This window comes from Lacerta agilis, chromosome 8 (genome assembly GCF_009819535.1).
Source record: "Lacerta agilis isolate rLacAgi1 chromosome 8, rLacAgi1.pri, whole genome shotgun sequence".
NCBI lineage: Eukaryota > Metazoa > Chordata > Lepidosauria > Squamata > Lacertidae > Lacerta > Lacerta agilis.
Window position 1 is genome coordinate 63,742,102 of NC_046319.1, and position 20,005 is coordinate 63,762,106.

General features: G+C 45.9%; 1 protein-coding gene across 1 annotated transcript in view; it reads left to right on the forward strand.

Moving 5' to 3' along the window:
- LOC117051970 (discoidin, CUB and LCCL domain-containing protein 2-like) overlaps positions 1–20,005 on the forward strand; it is a 38,137-nt gene extending 18,132 nt beyond the window's left edge. The window contains exons 3-16 of the mRNA XM_033158698.1: positions 4,989–5,167; positions 7,592–7,643; positions 8,368–8,440; positions 9,572–9,705; positions 9,865–9,902; positions 10,197–10,391; positions 11,544–11,665; positions 11,786–12,136; positions 12,457–12,469; positions 12,537–12,659; positions 13,241–13,331; positions 15,110–15,150; positions 16,120–16,242; positions 18,797–20,005. Coding sequence (XP_033014589.1) covers positions 4,989–5,167; positions 7,592–7,643; positions 8,368–8,440; positions 9,572–9,705; positions 9,865–9,902; positions 10,197–10,391; positions 11,544–11,665; positions 11,786–12,136; positions 12,457–12,469; positions 12,537–12,659; positions 13,241–13,331; positions 15,110–15,150; positions 16,120–16,242; positions 18,797–19,344 — 2,083 coding nt within the window. The 3' untranslated portion in view covers positions 19,345–20,005. The remainder of the gene's footprint in view (positions 1–4,988; positions 5,168–7,591; positions 7,644–8,367; positions 8,441–9,571; positions 9,706–9,864; positions 9,903–10,196; positions 10,392–11,543; positions 11,666–11,785; positions 12,137–12,456; positions 12,470–12,536; positions 12,660–13,240; positions 13,332–15,109; positions 15,151–16,119; positions 16,243–18,796) is intronic.

Sequence of the window (20,005 nt, forward strand, 5' to 3'; positions counted from 1 at the left end):
CTCTGCCCCCACCCAGCCAGTCGATTGACCTAAAGGGAATAAGTTCACATTGCAGTGAATGGAATCCCTCCCCCATTCAAATAGCCAGCATGGAAGGAACTGAATTGACGTGCAAAGGGTTAAAGTTCCCCCCCAACACACACACACACACACACACACACACACACACACACCAAGCTACAGTCCTAATCTGGATCAGGCCCTCCGCACTGGCAGTTTGAGTAACCCTCTCCTCCCGCCCCTCATTTAAGTTGCAGAGCTGGCTTGTCGTCTAGGTAGCCCATTCAGTTCCATGGAGGATTAGAATGCGTGAACAAGGCCTTCCTTGTCAAGGTGAAGTGGGAGCCATAAAATGAATAGGAGCAGAATCCACTGCAAGAGGTCTTGGTGTCCCTGGCCTGCCTGCTGAAATGACAGCTGGGACTTGCGGGAGGGGGAAGCTGTGCCGTGCAAATCTGCCCGTTATAAAACAGGGACTTATTGATCAGACCCTTCCTACAAAGTGCTGGGCAAAGGCTGGTAGTTTGTTAATCCGGGGTCTTAATGGGGAGAGGGAGATTGCAAATTAATTTGGATTACATGGCTGAGAGCACGAGGGGATTTGTTTTCTGAGTTGTTTGGAGCCGAAAGAGAAAAGGGGGGAATTTGTTGGCCATAGCTGGTAGCTAAATCTCTCTTCATTTGTTGGACACCAGACGTTTGGGTCGCATGTATGGCTGGGGGGGAAATAGGGATCCGTTTGCATGTAAAGGCGAGCCTCCCAGATTCACACTTCCTGAAGCAGCACATGAATTGAAACACAGGCATCCTTCTAAATTCAAAGGATGTTGCAAGGCCAAGTAAGGTGCACAGTAATGCATACACTAGAGTAAAGTGTGTATTAAATTGCATATGTCAGTGAAAAGTGCTTACAAAATGCACATATTAGGCAAAACAGCCTACGAAATTATCTGGAGAAATTGGCTGGTGAATTTTCATGACAACCTAATAATAATAATAAAATTGCAAACTGATGTGGAAATGTGGAAAACTGAGAAACAGAGAAGAACTGAAATTAGCAGTTACAGGTGGGTAGCCGTGTTGGTCTGCCATAGTCAAAACAAAATCGAAAATTCTTTCTAGTAGCACCTTAGAGACCAACTGAGTTTGTTCCTGGTATGAGCTTTCGTGTGCATGCACACGAATGCTCATACCAGGTATCTGAAGAAGTGTGCATGCACACGAAAGCTCATACCAGGAACAAACTCAGTTGGTCTCTAAGGTGCTACTAGAAAGAATTTTCGATTTTGTTTTGAAATTAGCAGGTTTACCTATCCCCAGCCACAGGAGACAGAAAGAGAGGGTTTTGTCCTCTGTGGACACGGAAACTGTGGCCCTCCAGATGTTGCTGGACTCAAACTGCCATCAGTCCTGGGTCCCTTCCAGATTGGTGGAAGGTTGGTTTTGCTTTTGCATATTCTGTAACATGTCAACAATGCCATTATAGTGCATTTAGTGGTGGATTTATACTGGACCATCCATCATTCCACTTTATTAGTTGATCTGCGAGGTTTACCCAAGTGAAGCTTGGGTTATTGCCATCTGGAGCAGCACTTTTGCACTTTGCGTAACAAAGGAGGGAAGAAGAAACTGGAACATTGGCAGTACTGTAGAAAAAGTTTCATGATTTCAACAGAGCCATTGGCTATGCTTGCTGAGGCTGATAGGAATTGCTGTTCAGCAACATCTGGAGGGCCAAAGGTTCCCTTCACCAGGTTTAATCAAGAAAGCAATATCTCTTTTTGCAAAGTGGTATCCCCCCCCCAAAGTTGCCTTCCTTGTAGTTTCTTATGATGTGAAATTGCTTGATATGGTTCCCCCCCTTCATTATAGCCAGTGTCCATACTTGATATTACAGTGGTACCTTAGTTCTCAAACTTAATCCAAAACCAAAGCGTTCCAAAACCCAAGGCTCACTTTCCCATAGAAAGTAATGCAAAACAGATTAATCCCTTCCAGATTTTTAAAAACAACCCCTAAAACAGCAATTTAACATGACTTTTACTATCTAACGAGACCATTGGTCCGGCGGCGACGCAATCGCCGGGTGGTCGAGGGCTGCTTCGGGTCCGAAGCGCCCTGTCCATCCCGGGGGTTAGGAGCCCCGCTACCGCAAAGCGGGGCTCCGGTTGGGGTGCGGGAAGAGCGTCCCGCACCCTGGGCTCCCCGGCAGCGCCCGCGGAGGCTCCGAACCCTTCCCTCGCCCCCCCTGTAAAGGGGGAGTGGGGGTGAAGGGAAAACGGAGCCGGGCTTCGGGGACATGCCCCAACCGGGATGCAAATGCGGCGACAAAGCCCGCGGTGAGCGTCTAAGTTCTACCTTTGAAGAATGGAGCTAAAGGAACCCGGTGGTCGTGAGTAAAGAATCTGATTAGAATTCGTGTTTTCGGAACGATCCGGGGGGAAGGAGAAAGGCAGCCTGCCTCCCTCCCTTCGAGCTCAAACTAACCAATTTGAGTGACTACTGCTACAGAACTGGTTACAAAGTATTTAAAATTGACACATGAGACTGGCAATCTCTTTTTTGGGGAAGTTAACTAGAGGAAAATATCTCCATTTAAAGTTGCGGTATTTGTGCTCCAGCTCAGGAAAATGGCGACGAACAAAGAGGCAGGAGTAGAAATATGATACCCACTTCCTCCTCCTCTGCCAGTATGTTGGGCTTCATCCTTGAACTGGTATTGAACTCTGGACTAACAGATGAACAGAGACTCACTGCCTTGAAGGTGGAACTGCTTTGTAGAAAAGTCAAAGTCTTGTGTGGGGGTCTGAAATGGAACCAATTGCCCACAGAGGAGGCTTTTAAAACTTTTGACACTTTGGAAGAAAGCCTTGCCAAGGAGCTGAGAGGGTGGATGGAAAGATGGAGAGAAATGAGTGAGCTACTTCGGAGAAGAAATTCGCTTTTTGGGGGTGGCAGCCCCAAGGCGACGTCAAGATTTTTTATATCCAGTCCCCGAGGTGTGAGCTCGGGGGCCAGGGACAGAGAATTAAGGTATTTACAAGAAGAAAAGGAATGCTACAAAGAACCGAAGAAGCTGAGGGATGATGAGATGGACACCCCTGAACTCGTGGCAAGGAGAGGTTTGGACTGTGCCTGGATCTGTGGACGTTTGGAGAGGGAAGCTACATGGAAGTTCAGTGCTGATGCCAACAGAAGAAGAATAATGGACAGAGGGGGTGTGGGGTGAAGCATTAAGTAAAATTTAAAGTAGCCTGTTATGGTAAATTGAAATCGGAGGGCGAATACTGTCAACAATATTTCTTTTTATATTTTTTATTCGAACATGAAAGGAGATATTTCAAGTTTTTATGTTATTAGCAGTGGTCTTAAGGATAGAAGAGATAGACTTGATGTGAATGATTTGTGAAGATCTGTGAGGTGGAGTATAAGCAAAGTGAATTTTAGTGGATTAAGTTTATGGATTAAGATTAAGATGTAGATTAAGATAAGAAATCGATAAGAATAAGTGAAGAAGAATTACGACGAGGTATTATTATGACGATGTATTCTTAGCAAAATGTTGAAGATATAAATTGAATGTAATTATACAATTGAATTTAATTTTCTTTTCTTTTCTCAGGAGAAATGGTTATAAAGTAGATTAAGGATATAAAATCGAAGGTGAAAAGGCAGGGGAAGTCATAGTCAAGATATGGAAATAGAATTTTTTTTTTTTTTAGAAAGATGCAGTAAGATAACTTGACATTGTTTGTATTTGTTTTATTTGTTTTGCATTTGTTTAATTGTAGGTGTGGGTGTGGGTATATGTTGTTATAGAAAAATGCTAATAAATTCTTATAAAAAAAAAAAAATAACGAGACCATTGGTCCATAAAATAAAAGCAATAATCAATGTACTATATTATAAAATAAATAAGACAGTATTGTAGGTGATAAAAATAAAATAAAATAAAAATTTCTTACCTGCACTGATGATAGTCATTGTTTGGATGGGAGGCTTTTATCCATTTCCGCAGTCACACAATCAGTCAGCCAATCAATCCATCAATCAATCAGTAGGTGAACTGGTTTCCACACAGTCACAAAAACAAATTAACCAAAAAAGCCTGAAAAAGAAAACCGCAAAATAAATAGCAAAAACAAAAGCGCCAAACTTAATCCATTCTGGAAGTCCGTTTGACTTCTGAAATGTTCAAAAACCAAGGCGCAGCTACTGATTGGTGCAAGCGCCCCGGAAACAATAGCTGACGGCCACATCGGACGTTCGGCTTCTGAAAAACATTGGAAAACCGGAACACTTACTTCCAGGTTTTCGACGTTTGGGAACCAAGGTACCACTGTACTGTTCTTCAAAATAGTCCAGTGTTTCACTCTGGCGGTAATAAGTCTTGCTGCCTTTGTAAGAAGGTTAGTAAGGGAAGCATCTGGGCTTTGCAGGTCCACCACAAGGAACTTTTGACCATTCTTTTAGTTGCAGTGTGCATGGAGGTAGCCTGAAACCGATACACATCTGATGGTCTGAACATTGAATTGTGGTACATGAGGATCTGGTCATTAGCATTGGCTGAAAAACTGATATGCCAGATATGAACAGCCAATAAGAATTCAAGCCCCTTTAATATATTCAATACTTGGTAATCATTCCTTGACTTCATACAACATGAGGACAGTGTTCAGAACCTGCCTTTGACTCATGGCAATCTGTGGAGAGACCTGCTAAGCTAACTTCAGGAATAAGACAATGAGACTGGTTTTTTTTAAATGTTGTTTCATAGTTTTGATCATAAATATGGAAAATCAATAAAAAATATTTTTATAAAAAGTAAGGGAATCATCTTTTTGATTGCTCCTCTGCATTCAAAAATTGAAGGTAGAAAAGTTAGACATCAAGGGTCAATCTGAGCTCCCTGTTGATCCATTGCTGAAGATGATTGCTTAAGGCTGGGCTGAATGACCAGTGTGTTTCTTGATGTAATGATTCATGAGTGTAACTTGTTCTCTCTCTTCCTCTCTCTCTCTCTCCCCAGGCCCATATTGTAGCAATTCAAATCCTCCACGCACAGTCCTGGTGATGGACTCCGCCTCAGTGACCATCCTGTTCAACACAACAACACATCGCTCGGGACGTGGCTTCCTCCTTTCTTATGCCAGTGGCAACCAGTCAGGTAAGAGAGATTCTCACCTTGCATTTGGTGCAAAGTTTCAGATAACTGGGAAAAGTTTGCCTCTTCAAGCCTTCTGCCAGTGGGCACTCTCCACTTCCAACACTATATCTCAGTGAACTCACACAAATGTCACTCTTGCCCTTTGATGAATGCCTTTCTAATTAAAAAAAATGTAAATGAATATATTTTTTTTAAGTATCTGTGGTTGTTCATACAGTGAAACTGTTCCTCGTAGGGAAAGTGCCCCAGACCCCTGATCAATTTAGTTAACCTTTTTCCACCTTTGCCAATTGAAGGAACTGCTGATGGGATGTAGGAACCTAGGAAGCTGCCTTACAGCAAGTCCATCTTGCTCAGTAATGTCTACACTAACTAGCAATGGTTCTCGGGGGTTTCAAGCAAGGGAACCCTGGAGATGCCTGGGATTCAACCTGGGATCTTCTGCATGCAAAGCGGATGCTCTGCCACTGAGCTGTGGCCCTTTCCCAAAGGATGAGAAATACAGGATGTCGTCTCAAGAGTGAGTCATACCATTGGTCCATGTAGCTCAGTATTGTCTACACACGGACTGGCAATAGCTCTCCAGAGCTCCAAGCTTGGACATTCCCAGTCCTATCTGAAGATGCCAGGCAGGGGTTGAACCTGCAGAGCCACAGCCCTTCCCCAAAGCAGTGTAAATGAGCCATTATATGCACGAGCATTTGCAGTGTCTTGACACTGGCAGGCAGAATGCCAATGGGAAACATCTGCAGCTGGCCTTTGCCTTTGAAGGCCCCACACAAGCAGCCAGTCATTGGGCTTTCCACACCACAAACATTTGTGAGTCACCATCCTCCACCACCCCATCATCCCTTTGAGATTTTTTGAGAGGGATCATAAGAGGATATGAGTTCCTCAGGGTTGATGAGAAACTTTGGACATTGGACTGCTTGGTATTCTTTCTCTTACGAGAATTGGGAGAAAACAACACCCAGTGTGTCTATCTTGGAACACACTGCATTCTTGACATTTGTTTCTGACCTGCTATGAGCATAGCACTGTCAATCAGCTACTCTTGCCTAAGCAGTTCTCTTCTCTCAGTAACAGATTCCTAGAATATGGTTCATAGGTATTGCAGCTCCTCATCCCCATAGAGCTTGTGCTGCTGAATCTCCTAATGCAGGGGTAGCCAATCCATGACACTCTCCGGAAGACAGAGTCATAGAATTGTAGAGTTGGAAGGGACCCCAAGGCTCATCTAGTCCAACCCCCTGCAATGCAGGAATCTCAGCTAAAGCATCCATGACAGAGGGCCAACCTACCTCGGCTTAAAAACCTCCAAAGAAGAAGAGTCCACCACCTCCCAAGGGAGAGCGTCCCACTGTCGAACAGCTCTCTCTGTCAGAAAGTTCTTCCTGATGTTTAGTTGGAATCTCCCTTCTTGTAGTTTGAATTCAATGTTTTGAGTCTTACTCTCCAGAGCAGCAGAAAAACAAGCATGCTCCATCTTCTATGTGACAGCCCTTTAGATATCTGAAGATGTCTATTGTATCTCCTCTCAGTCTCCTCTTCTCCGGGCTAAACATATCCAATTCATGTTAAGCTGGTGGTCCGCTAAGACCCCCCTAGAGCTACTGCTTGCGTGTACTACTTGCAAGCCAGGTGCCCCCATCTTATATTTGTGCATATGGTTCTTCCTGCCTAAGTGCAGAACCTTACATTTGTCCCTACTGGAATTCATTTTGTTTGTTTTGAACTAGTAGAACTGATTCTGTTTCTGTTGCCTCAAATTTTGTGCTGCATGACAGATTTGCCTCTGTTTTCCTCACATACAGAGGAAAAAGTGAGTTCTGAATTTATTTCTATAAGCCCAGACTACATTTGGATCCAGGCAGTAGTGCAGTTAGGTAATTTTAGGTTAGTCTCCCCCAGCCTGGTGCAATCCAGATGTTGGTGGACTACAGTTCTCATCATCCCTGACCATAGGCTATGCTGAGTAAAGCTGATGGGAACTGGAGTCCAAAACGTTTGGTGGGCACCAGGTTGAAGAAGCCTGTTTTAGACCCTTTAGACTTAATGGTCTTACTCTCCCGCCCCACCCCACTCTGGACCACACACACTTTAGCTGGAAGTGTGAATTTCATCACTTATTTTAAAATGTAGTAAGCCTACCCTGCTGCCTCTTCTGCTGCTCTTGACTTCTGCCCAAATGCCCTGCTCTGGTGGTGCCTTTGGATTGTATCCCTACTCAGAATAGGCCCATTGGAGTTAATAGACATGACTGACTTGGTTTCATCAATTTCAATGGGTCTACTCTGAGTAGGACTTACTTGAAGACAACCCACACTATCAAGGGGTCAGAGCGTCAGAGTCACTGTGACTTGCAATCAGCCAGGCCCTAAGTTCTGAACTCTTACCCAATGGAGCTCTCCCCTTCTCTCTTAGATTTGATCTCCTGTTTGCAGAAGGGAATCCATTATGAGAAGGAACAAATCAGGTGAGTGTTCCCTTACGTGAGACTCCAAGCATAGATGGGATTCTTCTTAACAGCCCTAAAGGGCCCTCAATACCTAAAAGACCGCCTCCTTCCTCACAGACCCTCTTGGGTGCTAAGATCACCCAAGGGTGTTCCACCACCCTCAGAAGCTCCAGGGCGGTGGCTGAGGAGAGAGTCCTCTCTCTAGCAGCTCCCATGTTGTGGAGCTCCCTTCCCACAGAGGTCCCTCTGGCACCATCATTATACCATTTTCGGAAAATGCTGAAGGTACAGCTCTTTACCCTGAGCTCTGACGCTTGAGATTTAGGACCCACCAATTCTTGTGATTTTAAGTTTTTAATTTTTTTTATACAGTGTAACATTGTGTTTTAATATTAATGCTGTGTTTTAATTGTTGTAACCCGCCTTGGGACCGTAGGGTAAAAAATTACAACAACCCAAGGCCAGCATAAACCTGTCCTCTAAGTAGGTTTGTGGGGCTGCACTGGGGCTGCTGCCCTCTGTGGTCCTATCCTAATGCAGGGATTTGAATCCGTGTTCAACTAGGACTGAGTCTTTCTTAGTGTCTTTGAGCCCCAAGGACACTAAGTTATAGCATGGTAGAAATGGAACCCTAAAGCATGCAAATGCCACCTGAGGATATATGAAAACTGGCTAGCTCTACAGAGCTGCTCCCACATAAAGAAAAGGACCCAACACTATGTTGTCTTCTATTTTCTTGCAGAGTTTACTGCCCTGCAGGCTGCAAAGGAGTAACGGGAGACATCTGGGGCAACACGAATCAAGGCTACCGAGATGTGAGTCCTGCAGCATCAGTCATGCTTTCAGAAAGGCATAGGTGTTTTGGACTAAAACTCCCATCACCCCTGACCCTTGGCCAGGCTAGCTGAGGCTGATGGGAGCTGTAGTCCATATCATCTGAAGGGGCATGAAATAATCCACGAAAGCTTCTTTTGCTTTTGCTTTTATAATTAGCCAAAAGACTCTTCAGAGGTTATTTTTGGCTGCAACAGGCAAACATAGCTACCCTGCTTTGAAATTGTTGCAGTGGAAAGTCCCTGAGTGAATATGTTTTCCTGCGGGGCTGCAGACAACACTGGGCTGTTTCTGAAAGCTCAGAAAGAGTGAGGCTTGGAATGCCCACCTTTAAGCTCACAGTTGGCCACTGGTGGTGGCCAGAACAATACCCCCAAGGTCTCTGCTGACCAGCCCCACAGTGAGCTGACTGTGGTCCTGACCTTCTGCAGCCGTGCCTCAACTCTTGCTGAGCCCCTAACCAATAAACCCCGCTAGTCCCCAGCCTCAAACAGGATATTGTGTGATAAAGGCAGGAGTGGCCTTGATTAAAATGTTTCAATTGTGATATCAGTGAAGGGTTTAAATAGTTCTTTAAAAAGAAATGGGACATTCTTTACAGATGGTTCTTCACATGGACAAAACACACATCTATTTCCCAATTCCCTTTTTTGCCTCTGTTTACTTGTTTCTCTTTACTGAGATATTTAGAAACTGCTTTTCTTCAAAGATACCAAGGCAGTGAAGAATAAATATAACTTCAATGCTGATACAACCATTGTTTCTGTAAAGTTATCCCTGCAACACATCTGGTGTATGGGAAGATCAGCAGTTAAGCTCAGAATGTAATTTTAGTATTATGTAGAGTGGTTTTAAGATCGGTTATTTACATTTTTGAAAAATTGTTTTTTTTTGTATTTTTAAGGAATATTTTCAATTCTACTTTGTAAACCACTTAGAGGTGTGTGTGTGGTTTTTTTTTTTTAATCAAGTAAGTGGTATAACAATTTTGTTTAATACATAAAATAATGTTCTCCATTCCTCTGGTGTCTTCCCGCTGGATTTCTGCTGCCTGAGGATTTGTCACCACAATCTTCTTCCTTTCACTGTCTCATAATATATGTTACCTGCAGACATCTGTTATTTGCAAAGCTGCTGTCCATGCCGGCGTAATCTTAGATGAGCAAGGGGGACAGGTCACTGTGTCTCGAGAGAAGGGTATCACTCTCTACGAGTCAACCTTTGCCAATGGACTTTACTCAAAAAGGTGAGGGGACAAATCAGAGCGGATGCTCATTAAATATCCAACATTGTCTAATCTCCCTGCAAACAAATAAGGGTGAATGCTCAATAAAGAGGTCGCCTGGAAGCAACCTGAGTCTCAAGATCCTTAATTTTATCCATCTTTCTATTTCCTTTTGAATAGGGGATCTTTATCTGAAAAACGCCTCATCTTTCACAAAGGTATGTCACTCGTACTACCGGTAATTTGTTGATGCATTTGTTTAGAGGGATTTCTATTCCTGCTATGATGCTGACAAATCTTCAGCCTTAAAAACAACCACCACAAATTGCTGCAAAAAATGTGGAGAATCCAATTTAAGATTGCAAAACCAAGACACTTAAGAGAAATGAAGCTGAGAGATATGTCCAGCTCTACCTCTGTAGTTAATTGGTCCCACCGCTGAACTTCTGTTACTGGAAACATGTTTTTTCCCTAGCGTTCAGCCAAAAGCCACCCTTTCCTTCCTTCTGCAGCCTGCTCCAGTTTCCTGGAAGTATCTGGCTTCAACGCTTCATCCTACTGGCACGAACAGAACGTCATGGGGGAGAACAAGGCCTGGATAGCAGAGCAAGCCTCTTTCGGTGCCGACGGCACTTCCTGGGCAGCACTTCAGAGCTCTGCAGATGAGTGGTTGGAAATAGACTTGGGTGGAAAGAGGAACATCACAGGTCAGTAAGTATCCACATCTTTTGTTTGTTTGTTTCCACAGGCAGAGTGGAAGGAGATAAACAATGACCCTTGTCCAATATGCTCTGACTGGCAGAAGCTTTCCAGAGTCCTATCCTTCCCATCACTTCAGTGGGAATTGGTCCCAACTTCAGTCTGCCTTCTTGCTTATTGTATCCAGTCCAGGGGGGGTGACCCTAGCTGTCAGCCATGGGGAGCCATGACTGTTTAAAGTGGTATGATCCTGCTTTAAACGCACAGTGCAGATGAGGCCTTCCTCTTGCCTTCTTTTGCTTCCTTTCCCCCATTCCTTCCTCCACTGCCCCTTGTTACCTCAGGGATATGGCCCAGGCCACCATTGCACGGAACAAATTTCATATTATGTCCTTTCAGAGTCATTCTTTATTGTTTGGCGAAGCCCGAGGACAAACTGGGCCCTTTCTGCTGTGGCAAACCCAGAACGTTAGCCTGTTAATTGGCATGAGGAAGAAGAGAGGCATTGTGACGCCGAGTGGCTGGGGGCTGAGTGGAATGCAGGAAAGGGAACGCATGAATGGAAAGGGGGCTTATCTGATTGCCTCTCCGGCTGGTGTTTGGCAGAGCAAGGGGATAGGGTTAAACATACAAGCGGACTGGTCTCAAAAAGCTTCAAGAATCAGGTCCCAGTGGTCCACAGAGGAGGGACTCCTGTGGCTGTTGTTGTTCTATATTACAAGTCTCTCAAAATATCAGAATTTGGGGCCATCCGATAAAGCTGAATGTGAGAGGATTCAGGAAATGCATAGTTTAAACTATGGAGCAAACATAGGCCCCATCTGTACCACACTTTTAAAGCAGGATCATACCACTTTAAACAGGTATGGCTTCCCCTGTAGAATCCTGGGAAGTGGGTTAATTTTATTTCATCCTAAGATCTCAGGGCGATTCACAAGAAGGGTAGTTTTTTTTTTAAGGGTGCTGGGAGATGTTAGGAGGTTTCTTTTCCCCTCGCAGAGCTGCAGTTCTCAGTGTTTTTAACAACCGCTCCCTCTTCCCAAGGAACTCTGGGAATTGCAGCTCAGTGGCTGACACAACGGTGGCATGACAGGAGCCTATTTCACACATTAGCACCATTGCTGTATGTGAGGTACCTGTTTAACCCATCTCTGTTCCAGGGATCATAACTAAGGGATCGTCTCACAAGCACGACTACTACGTCAAGTCCTACCAAGTCCTCTCCAGCAGGGATGGAAAGAACTGGAAGGTCTACAAATCCAATGGTGGTCATGAGGAGAAGGTGCGGAGGGATTAGCATCGGTGAATGGTTTAGGCCAGGATGGAAAACGGGTAGCAAAAGGTCGCTTTGGAAAGTTCCCCGCAGTTGACCCTCCATTTCACCCTCTCTAACCCATCCCAGGTCTTCGAAGGAAATAAAAACAGCCACGAAGAAGTCTCCAACGCCTTCATCCCCCCAATCCTGGCCCGCTACCTGCGCATCGTGCCCCACAGCTGGAACCAGAGGGTCGCTCTGAAAGTGGCGCTTCTGGGGTGCCAAGTGGCTCGCCTGAAGTCCCAGCACCCTTATAGCGACGGCGGATGTAAGGAGGGGTGGGGCCGGCTGTATGTTTGGTTCTTGGAAAGACGATTTATTTATTTGTGGGTTTTAATGGGGTTTGTAACATTTCATACATTGTATAAGGCCGTCACAAGTCAAGGCCGACCAAGCAGCTCCTGGTGGTGGCGGCGGCGGCACCGCCAAGGCCTGGAGGTGAGGCCAGAGCTACTGACAGGAAGAGGCAGAGCCAACGATAGCCAGAGCCCACTAGTTCAAGTTTTGTCCCTGATGAGGCCTAGAAAGGCAGTGCAGAAGGAGGAATGTTACCAGTCTGTACCACCCTCTGAACTGGTTCTAAGAAGGTAGAAAGTAAGGGCAGGCTGAGATTTGCTCATATTGTCAAGCGTCCATTGAGCAGCTGCTGGGAAAACTCTTCTCTGCCCAAGACCCTGGAGAGCTGAACAATACTAGGCCAGATGGAAAAACGCTCTGGCTTGAGAAAAGCAACCTGCCCCCTATAACCCATGTTGCAGCCGGAGGTTGACCGTGGGCTGTGTTTGGACCCTTTTGGAGTAAGAGTTAAGAGGCAACACCTGAAGTGTGGTGCTTTAAGTATGTCCCCTGAAGCTCTACCCCTTTGCAGTTCGCAGTGGCCCCAAGGAGTCCCCTCTCCTGACCAGCAGCCCAGCTGTTTTCACCCGAATCCCAGGAATAGTGATCAATTCGGAAAAAACAGGTAAGTGCTCGCTGGTGGCAAGGAGTGGCTTGGCCTAGCTGTCGGAGCAGAGGCACAAATGATGGGTTATATCTGAAGGGCTGTTCCATGGATGGTGTAGCAAGCTTGTTTTCTGCTGCTCCAGAGGTTAGGACCCAAACCAGCGAATTCAAATTGCAGGAAAGGAGATTCCGACCAAACATGAGAAAGAATTATTCTGAAGGTAAGAGCTGTTCAACAGTGGAATAGTCTCCCTCAGAAGGTGGTGGACTCTTTCCTTGGAGATATTTAAGCAGAAGTTGGATGGCCTTCTGTCAGGAATGCTTTAGCTGAGATTCCTGGATTGCAGGGGGTTGGACTAGATGACCCTTGGGTCCCTTCCAATTCTATGCTTCTAAGGACCACACTTTTCCTCCCTGTGTTGAATCTCTCAATGTTCAGCATATTTGGGTGACCCCACATTCTGGTATTATGACAGAGGAAGAAAGCCTTCACTGTCTCTCCACTTTCTTCACACCTTGCCTGATTTGGTACACTTCCATCACGTTGCCAATTTCTCCCCTTTTTTCCGCACTGAACTGTTTCCCTTCCTTTCTCTCCAGGGCCCCCATTGCTGGTGATGCTGCTGATTGGAGGCTTTGTGCTCATCTCCTCCGCTCTCTTGCTGCTGGTTTTCCTCTGTCGTAAGAAGAGGTGAGTAGCACCCCCCTCCCACTTCTCGCCAACCAGCCCTGTAATTTGTGGGGGCTCCTTTCAATCCCATCCTGGAAGAGCGGGAGATGTCACAGTCACAAGTTACAGGGAACCGGGCAGAGGGCCTTCTCGGTAGTGGCACCCGCCCTGTGGAACACCCTCCCACCAGATGTCAAAGAGAAAAACAACTACCAGACCTGAAAGCAGCCCTGTTTAGGGAAGTTTTTAATGTTTAATAGATTAGTGTATTTTAACATTCTGTTGGAAACCGCCCAGAGTGGCTGGGGAAACCCAGCCAGATGGACGGGGTATAAATAATAAATTATTATTATTATTATTATCATCATCATCATCATCATCATCACAAGGTCCATGAGCTATAGCTTTCCTGCAATCTCCCCTTGACAATGGGCTGCATACACACCATACTTTCATGGCACATGGCTTTAATAAACATAACAAAAGGAAGCCTGGGAACTGTAATTTATTAAGGGTGCTGTGAATTGTGGCTCTGTGAGAGATAAACTATGGTTCTCAGGATTCCTTGGGGAAAGCTGTTTGCTCCAACGGTACGATACGCATACAGCCACAAACACAAGTTGCACAGTAGAAACTATCTCTAGTAAAGTTGATGGTTTGTATCGTTGTTATCAAAGATAAAGTCCAGACCTTGACGAAACTGCTGGTGAAACGGGAAGATTTGAAGCTGGCCACCCGTCGGGAGAACATACCCACATGTTTGAGTGACTTTGTGTAACCTTCTCCAACATTGGGAGGGTGGACACATGCGTCTTATAGACTTTTGCATAACCATCTTTAACATTATATTGCACTTTGTATATTGCACTTTGAATCAGCACTTTGATGTTTTAAAGCATATATAGGCTTTGCCTCTGAGGAAATATCTATGAATGCTTTTTTGTATGATGATATTGTCAGTTTAGTTCCATATTAACACATTTTTATACAAACACAAGTTGAGCACATACGTACAAGAAGAGTTCCCATCCAGTCACCGCAAAGAGTCTGCAAATAGATTGCGCTTTCTGAGATCATGCTGCACTAGGGATAGGCGGTTGTTGCCCTCTCACTTCACACAAATTGACTCCCTCCAGAAACCTCCTGTTGTACTACAGTTCTCATCATCTCCAAGCACTGGTCGTGCGATGGGAGAGATCTCTAGGTTTTAGAGGTCTGTAGCAGCCTTGAGAGGGCTATTAGGCTCAGTCTGAATCCTGAGAAGACAGAGGCTTTGTGAATGTGTGGTTCTTGGCTCCAGTTGCCTGCCCTGAATGGGGTAGCACTACCTCTGAAGGAAGCAGGTACATGAATTGGGAGTGTTCCTGGAACCCAGTGCTTTTTTTTTCCTTAAAAAATTGTTTAGGGGTATTCTTATTTTCCTACTCATATTGAAATACTGCCCCTCAATGAGGTCAAACTTAGATTCACAAAATGTTTAGTGGTATGCGTACCCCTGTGCCATCGTCGTCCCCGAAAAAAGCACTGCTGGAACCAATCAGGTAACGACTAAGGGATAAATTAGTGCACATGCCCAAATGGGGGCAGAGAGCTGGGTTGTTTGCTGCGGGGTTTGTCCAGGTGCCAGTCTGGGGCACCGAATGCTTCTGCGATTTCGAAGTTGATCTTCCCTTACCCATTATGGAGAGCAGCTGGCAAAACAGGGCTCTTGCCGCCTATCAAGAAATCCAGAACCTTGGGGTCGGGGTGGAAAATGTGGCTGAACCTGCTCGATAAGTTTTCTCCCTCTCTCTCCCCAGCAGAAAGACACCAGCAGATCAGGATTGCAACCTCATAAAAGGTAAAGCACCTAACTAACAGCACACGGAACTAGCACAGGTAGTCACATCTGGGAACTGGTGAGCGGATCGCCCTGCTTTTCCAGTACAAGTGTGTATGGTGCAGGGAGACAGATTATTTTGTGTTTCTGCACACCTGTTTTGAAATGGCTCTTCCCCCCCCACACACACATTTTTTTTGAGCTGACCCCCAAACCTTCCAATATCTTAGTCATGGCACCATTGTGTCTAGAATGCCCTCCCCAGAGAAACCTGCCCAACACTAATTTGTATTTTTGCTCCAGGTGAACTACAAGGCATTCCAGCTCTTTGAATTGCTGGTTTTCATAGCTATTATGCTCCCGTCTGGTCTGCTGGGTGGATGAGGACATTTTCCATCTTTTAAATTGTTCTGTTGTTGGGTTGGGGGGGGGGGAGAGAATGAGAGGTTTTACTTTTTCACTGTGTATTTTCACTCAAGGAGTGAAATGATAAAGGCTGGCTTGTACGTGCATTTCCTCAACCAGAGTTAGCTGACATGGTACCCTGCAGATGTTGCTGGACTACAACTCCCATCATCCCTGACCATATGCAGGTTGGCGCCAGTGGGAGTTGGAGTCCAGCAACATCTAGAAGGCATGCATGTTGCCTACCCCCATTCAGACAAGTAACAGCCTCCCATCAGCTTCTGTTCGCTAACTTCCAAAACTGAATGTCATTTCCTTTTGCGGCCTGCTCATTATTATTAAAAATTGCTCCAATTATATCTGGAAAGGAACGCTCTTTTATTTCTTATCACAGGAGCTGGGAGGGACTTTAGAGATCCTCTAGTCCAAGCCCCAATGTAGGATCTGTGTGTTTCTGGTGGTGGTGAGCTGTCTGCCCATTTAGTTCTTTCTCCAAAATGAAAAATGGACTGTTTGATTGCAGCATGCCAAGTGGCTTCAAGCTGCTCGCTTGTTACTCCTGCTGACCTCAAGATTCCCTTTTAGGCTTCCCGACATCAGAGGCCAGCCAGGTGTGTCCCAGAGGGAGCCTGCAGTTGTCCACCTCGGAAATCGCCTCGTTCCCTAGGTCTGGAACACCAGTAGATCTCAGCAGAGCTCAGTCTCCAGGTAGGTGGCATCTGTTCTGGGCTTGAGAAAGGCCCACTGTTGCCTAAAGCAAGGGCTGGGTTACCTTTTTGTGCCTGAGGGCTGCATTCCCTTCTGGGTAACCTTCCAGGGGCCACGTGCCAGCACTACTCAACCTGCATATCTGTAAATCATTATGAAATGCCATAAGCTTCTACAGACCCAGGTAAGTACTACCCACGCAGGAATCACTTCCTGGTTGCAGAAGTAGGGAGAGCATAACAATATTTACGAGCAAACCATCCCGAATGCAACTTACAGACACCTGTTTTTTCTTTCCCTGCCCTTCATTCCCCCCCCCCCCAAAACACAGGGGATGCGGGGAGGGAAAAGAATGCCTTTTCTGAATGGCCGTCTTGTTCCTTTGTGGTGGAGAAAACACAGGGTTAATTCTAAGGAACCGGGTTCGGGTGCCCATAAATTAGTTTCGAGCCAATGCAGCTCATTGTGCAGAAACAACTCTGGCAAATTTGGACATCTCTTATTACCAGCTCGTGCTCAGCATATTCGCTCCATTCACCCTACACAGATGGGACCAAACACTCAGCCCATTGACTCCCGATTTCCATCCATGATGCTAAGCACGCATGGGGGGGGGGGAGAACTGGGCATGAGGCCATCAGCAAACATCTGCATTCTGGAGCAGCTGGTGGCAGTGCCATTCGTGCAAAGGGGTCAGGCCCACAGGAAGGAAGGAAGCAGGGAGGCGGGAGGAATTCGGGGGAATCTCCATTTTGCGCCCTGCCATGGCCCAACCCTTTGTCCCTGCAGTACAAAGCCACTTGGAACAAGTCCTGTTGCTGCACATTTCTCAGGGGCAAGTGCAGGATGTTAGCAGTGCTTGTAGGAGTAGGACCAAGGAAATATGTCCTGGCAGAATCCATGTTTGGGGGTGTGGGGATGATACAGATGCAAACTAGGATGAAGATCTCCATTTAGGTAGCTTGTCGACACAGGAAGGTCTTCAGTAGGTGGGAAAAGACAAGAGAGGTGGGAACTGTCTAATATTCAAAGGGAGGGGAGAGCATTCCAATGGGCTGGTGCCGCAACACTAAAGGCCCAATTCCTATATTGGGTGCAAGGGACATCCTGATAAGATGGTAGCTTCAAGAGGCCCTCAGCTGCAGAGCACAGTGATCGACTGGGACTATAAGGGGTGAGACAATCCTTCAGGTTCCGGGCCCCATAGGGCTTTGTGCACCAGTACAAGAATGCAGACAACAGACATCCTGAGATGGTATTACGTCAAACACAAGTAAGGTTTCTAATGTGGAAGTATTGTGGAATGTACTCTGCCAATGGAGGTTCAGCAGGCATTTTCCAATTCAACTTTTAAATATGCCTGTTGAAAAACTCTTTTATTCCGTCAGGGTGATACAGGCATTTCAAAATACATCTTTCCACAACAGTGACATGATTTTTTAAAATAAAAAATAAACTTATTTAATATGGCTTTTATCACATGGCTTTTATTTGCAATTGTGGTGATCCACTCTGAAATATAAAATAAATTAGTGGCATACAATTACCGTATTTTTCCGCTCCATAGAACGCACCGGACCATAGGGCGCACCTCATTTTTAGAGGAGGAAACAAGGGAAAAAATATTTTTCTGGTTTTCCTCCTCTAAAAGCCCTTTTTGTGTGTGTGTGTGTGTGTGTGTGTGTGTGTGTTTTTTTTTGAGGATCAGCTAAAAGTTTTGCAGCTTTTTTGCAAAGGGAAAAGCCCTGGCTTTTTTGAGGATCAGCTAAAAGTTTTGCAGCTGTTTTTGCAAAGGGGGAAAAGCAAAGCTCCTTTTGCAAAGGGGGAAAAGCAAAGAGGAAAAGCCCCATTTTTATGAGGTTTAACTCACATTTCTGAAAAATCTTAAGGAAAGGGAGCCATTTCTACAGTTTCCAGACAGATAATCTAATCAGCCAGTCACATGTCCTGGGGAAACAAACAACCTCCCTCTGCAGCACATTCAAAAGGGAGCCGGGACTCTTATCTCTCTCCCGATCTCTTGCTGATCAGCTGCTGAGCGGGGTCCTTTCAACACTCCCTTTTCTCTTTGTAAAATAAAAAGCATGATCCTCTTTTGGCCCCTGGGCAATTCAGCTCCAGGGACCACCATTCGCTCCATAAGACGCACAGGCATTTCCCCTTACTTTTTAGGAGGAAAAAAGTGCGTCTTATGGAGCAAAAAATACGGTATTTGTAAATGAATGAATGAAAAAATGTAGTGGTACCTTGGTTCTCGAACTTAATCCGTTCTGGGAGTCCATTCGACTCCCAAAACTGTTCGAAAACCAAGGCGCGGCTTCCGATTGGCTGCAGGAGCTTCCTGCACTCAAGCAGAAGCCGTGTCAGACATTTGGCTTCCAAGAAACATTTGCAAAGCAGAACACTTACTTCTGGGTTTGTGGCGTTTGGGAGCTGATTTGTTCGGGAGCCAAGCCGTTCGAGAACCAAGGTACGTACATATATAGGCAGATTGTGGGTGATGTGTCTCAGAGGGCTGAATCCATAATTTCACCGGGATTTTCCCCCTTTACAGAATACGCCGAGCCAGATGTGGTCCAAGTTAGCCCCAGTACCCAGTCCATCCCGTCCACATTCAAGCCGGCTCTGGACGAAGGCTACACGCTCCCCCTGGTGGTGAATCACTACGATGTGCCAGGAAAACACCACGAGTACGCAGAGCCCTTGCCACCTGAGCCAGAGTATGCCACCCCCTTCTTAGATCAGTCTCCTCCTGCAGAGCCGGAAGGAGGCGCGTTCAGGAAGAACGTCTGCGTCATCAAAGTCATCTCTTCTCCCCAAAGCCAGGCAGGACCCCTGGTCTCGCCGGTCTGCCCAGAGGCCCTGGCGCAATACGACTCGCCTGCTCAACGGCTGGCAGAGAAGCCAGAGGGCAAAGCGGACGAGGCTGGCTTGCAGGAGGGACCTGCCCAAACCGGCACCATCTACACGGAGCCTCATGGCAACCGGACTCTGAGCCCGAGAGATGAACGCCCTCCAGCGCAACCAGCTACCTCTCCGCAGAGCCACTGCTTCCAGATCACAGACTCCCCACTCACACACGTCTATCATGAGCCCTTGTGAGCAGCACAGAAAGGATCTTCTGGTGCCCAGGCTGCTAGGAAAGAGGTGGATTTTTGCAGAGCATCTTCAGGTCAAGGGCGTAGGAAAGCTTTAATCAGGCTCTCTGTCCATCTAGCCCAATATTGTCTACACTGACCGGCAGCAGCTCTGAAGCAGAGATCTTTCCTAATGCTTGCCACCTGATCCTTTTTTTAAAATTGACTGATGTTCTGGGACCTTCTGCGTGCAAAGGGCTTGCTTCACTCCTGAACTGTGGTCCTTCTTGCAGGAAAAACATAGCACTCTTCCTCCCACCAGCAAAGGAAAATTAATTCATTTTTCCCCATGCTCAACTCCTATGGAGCCTGGGCAAGCTTTCAATTCCAGGGGGCTTGACTGGGGTTCCCTCTTACTTTAATTTAGCAAATGCCTCTGGCTTATCTTCATTAGGACTTGAAGGAACCAGTCAGGTATTTGGGTAGAGGGTTGAAAAATTGCATTCATATGGTAACATTTATTCTCACTGCTCTGCAGTTGCAATTACTTTTTGTGAATAACAGATATATAATATATATACATGTTGTGACATGAGGTTCCCAGGAGGAAGAACAGAGCCACCGTAGCTCCCTGATCCTCCATCACATTCCCTTATTAAAAACTTGAAGGCATTTCGCAAACCAAA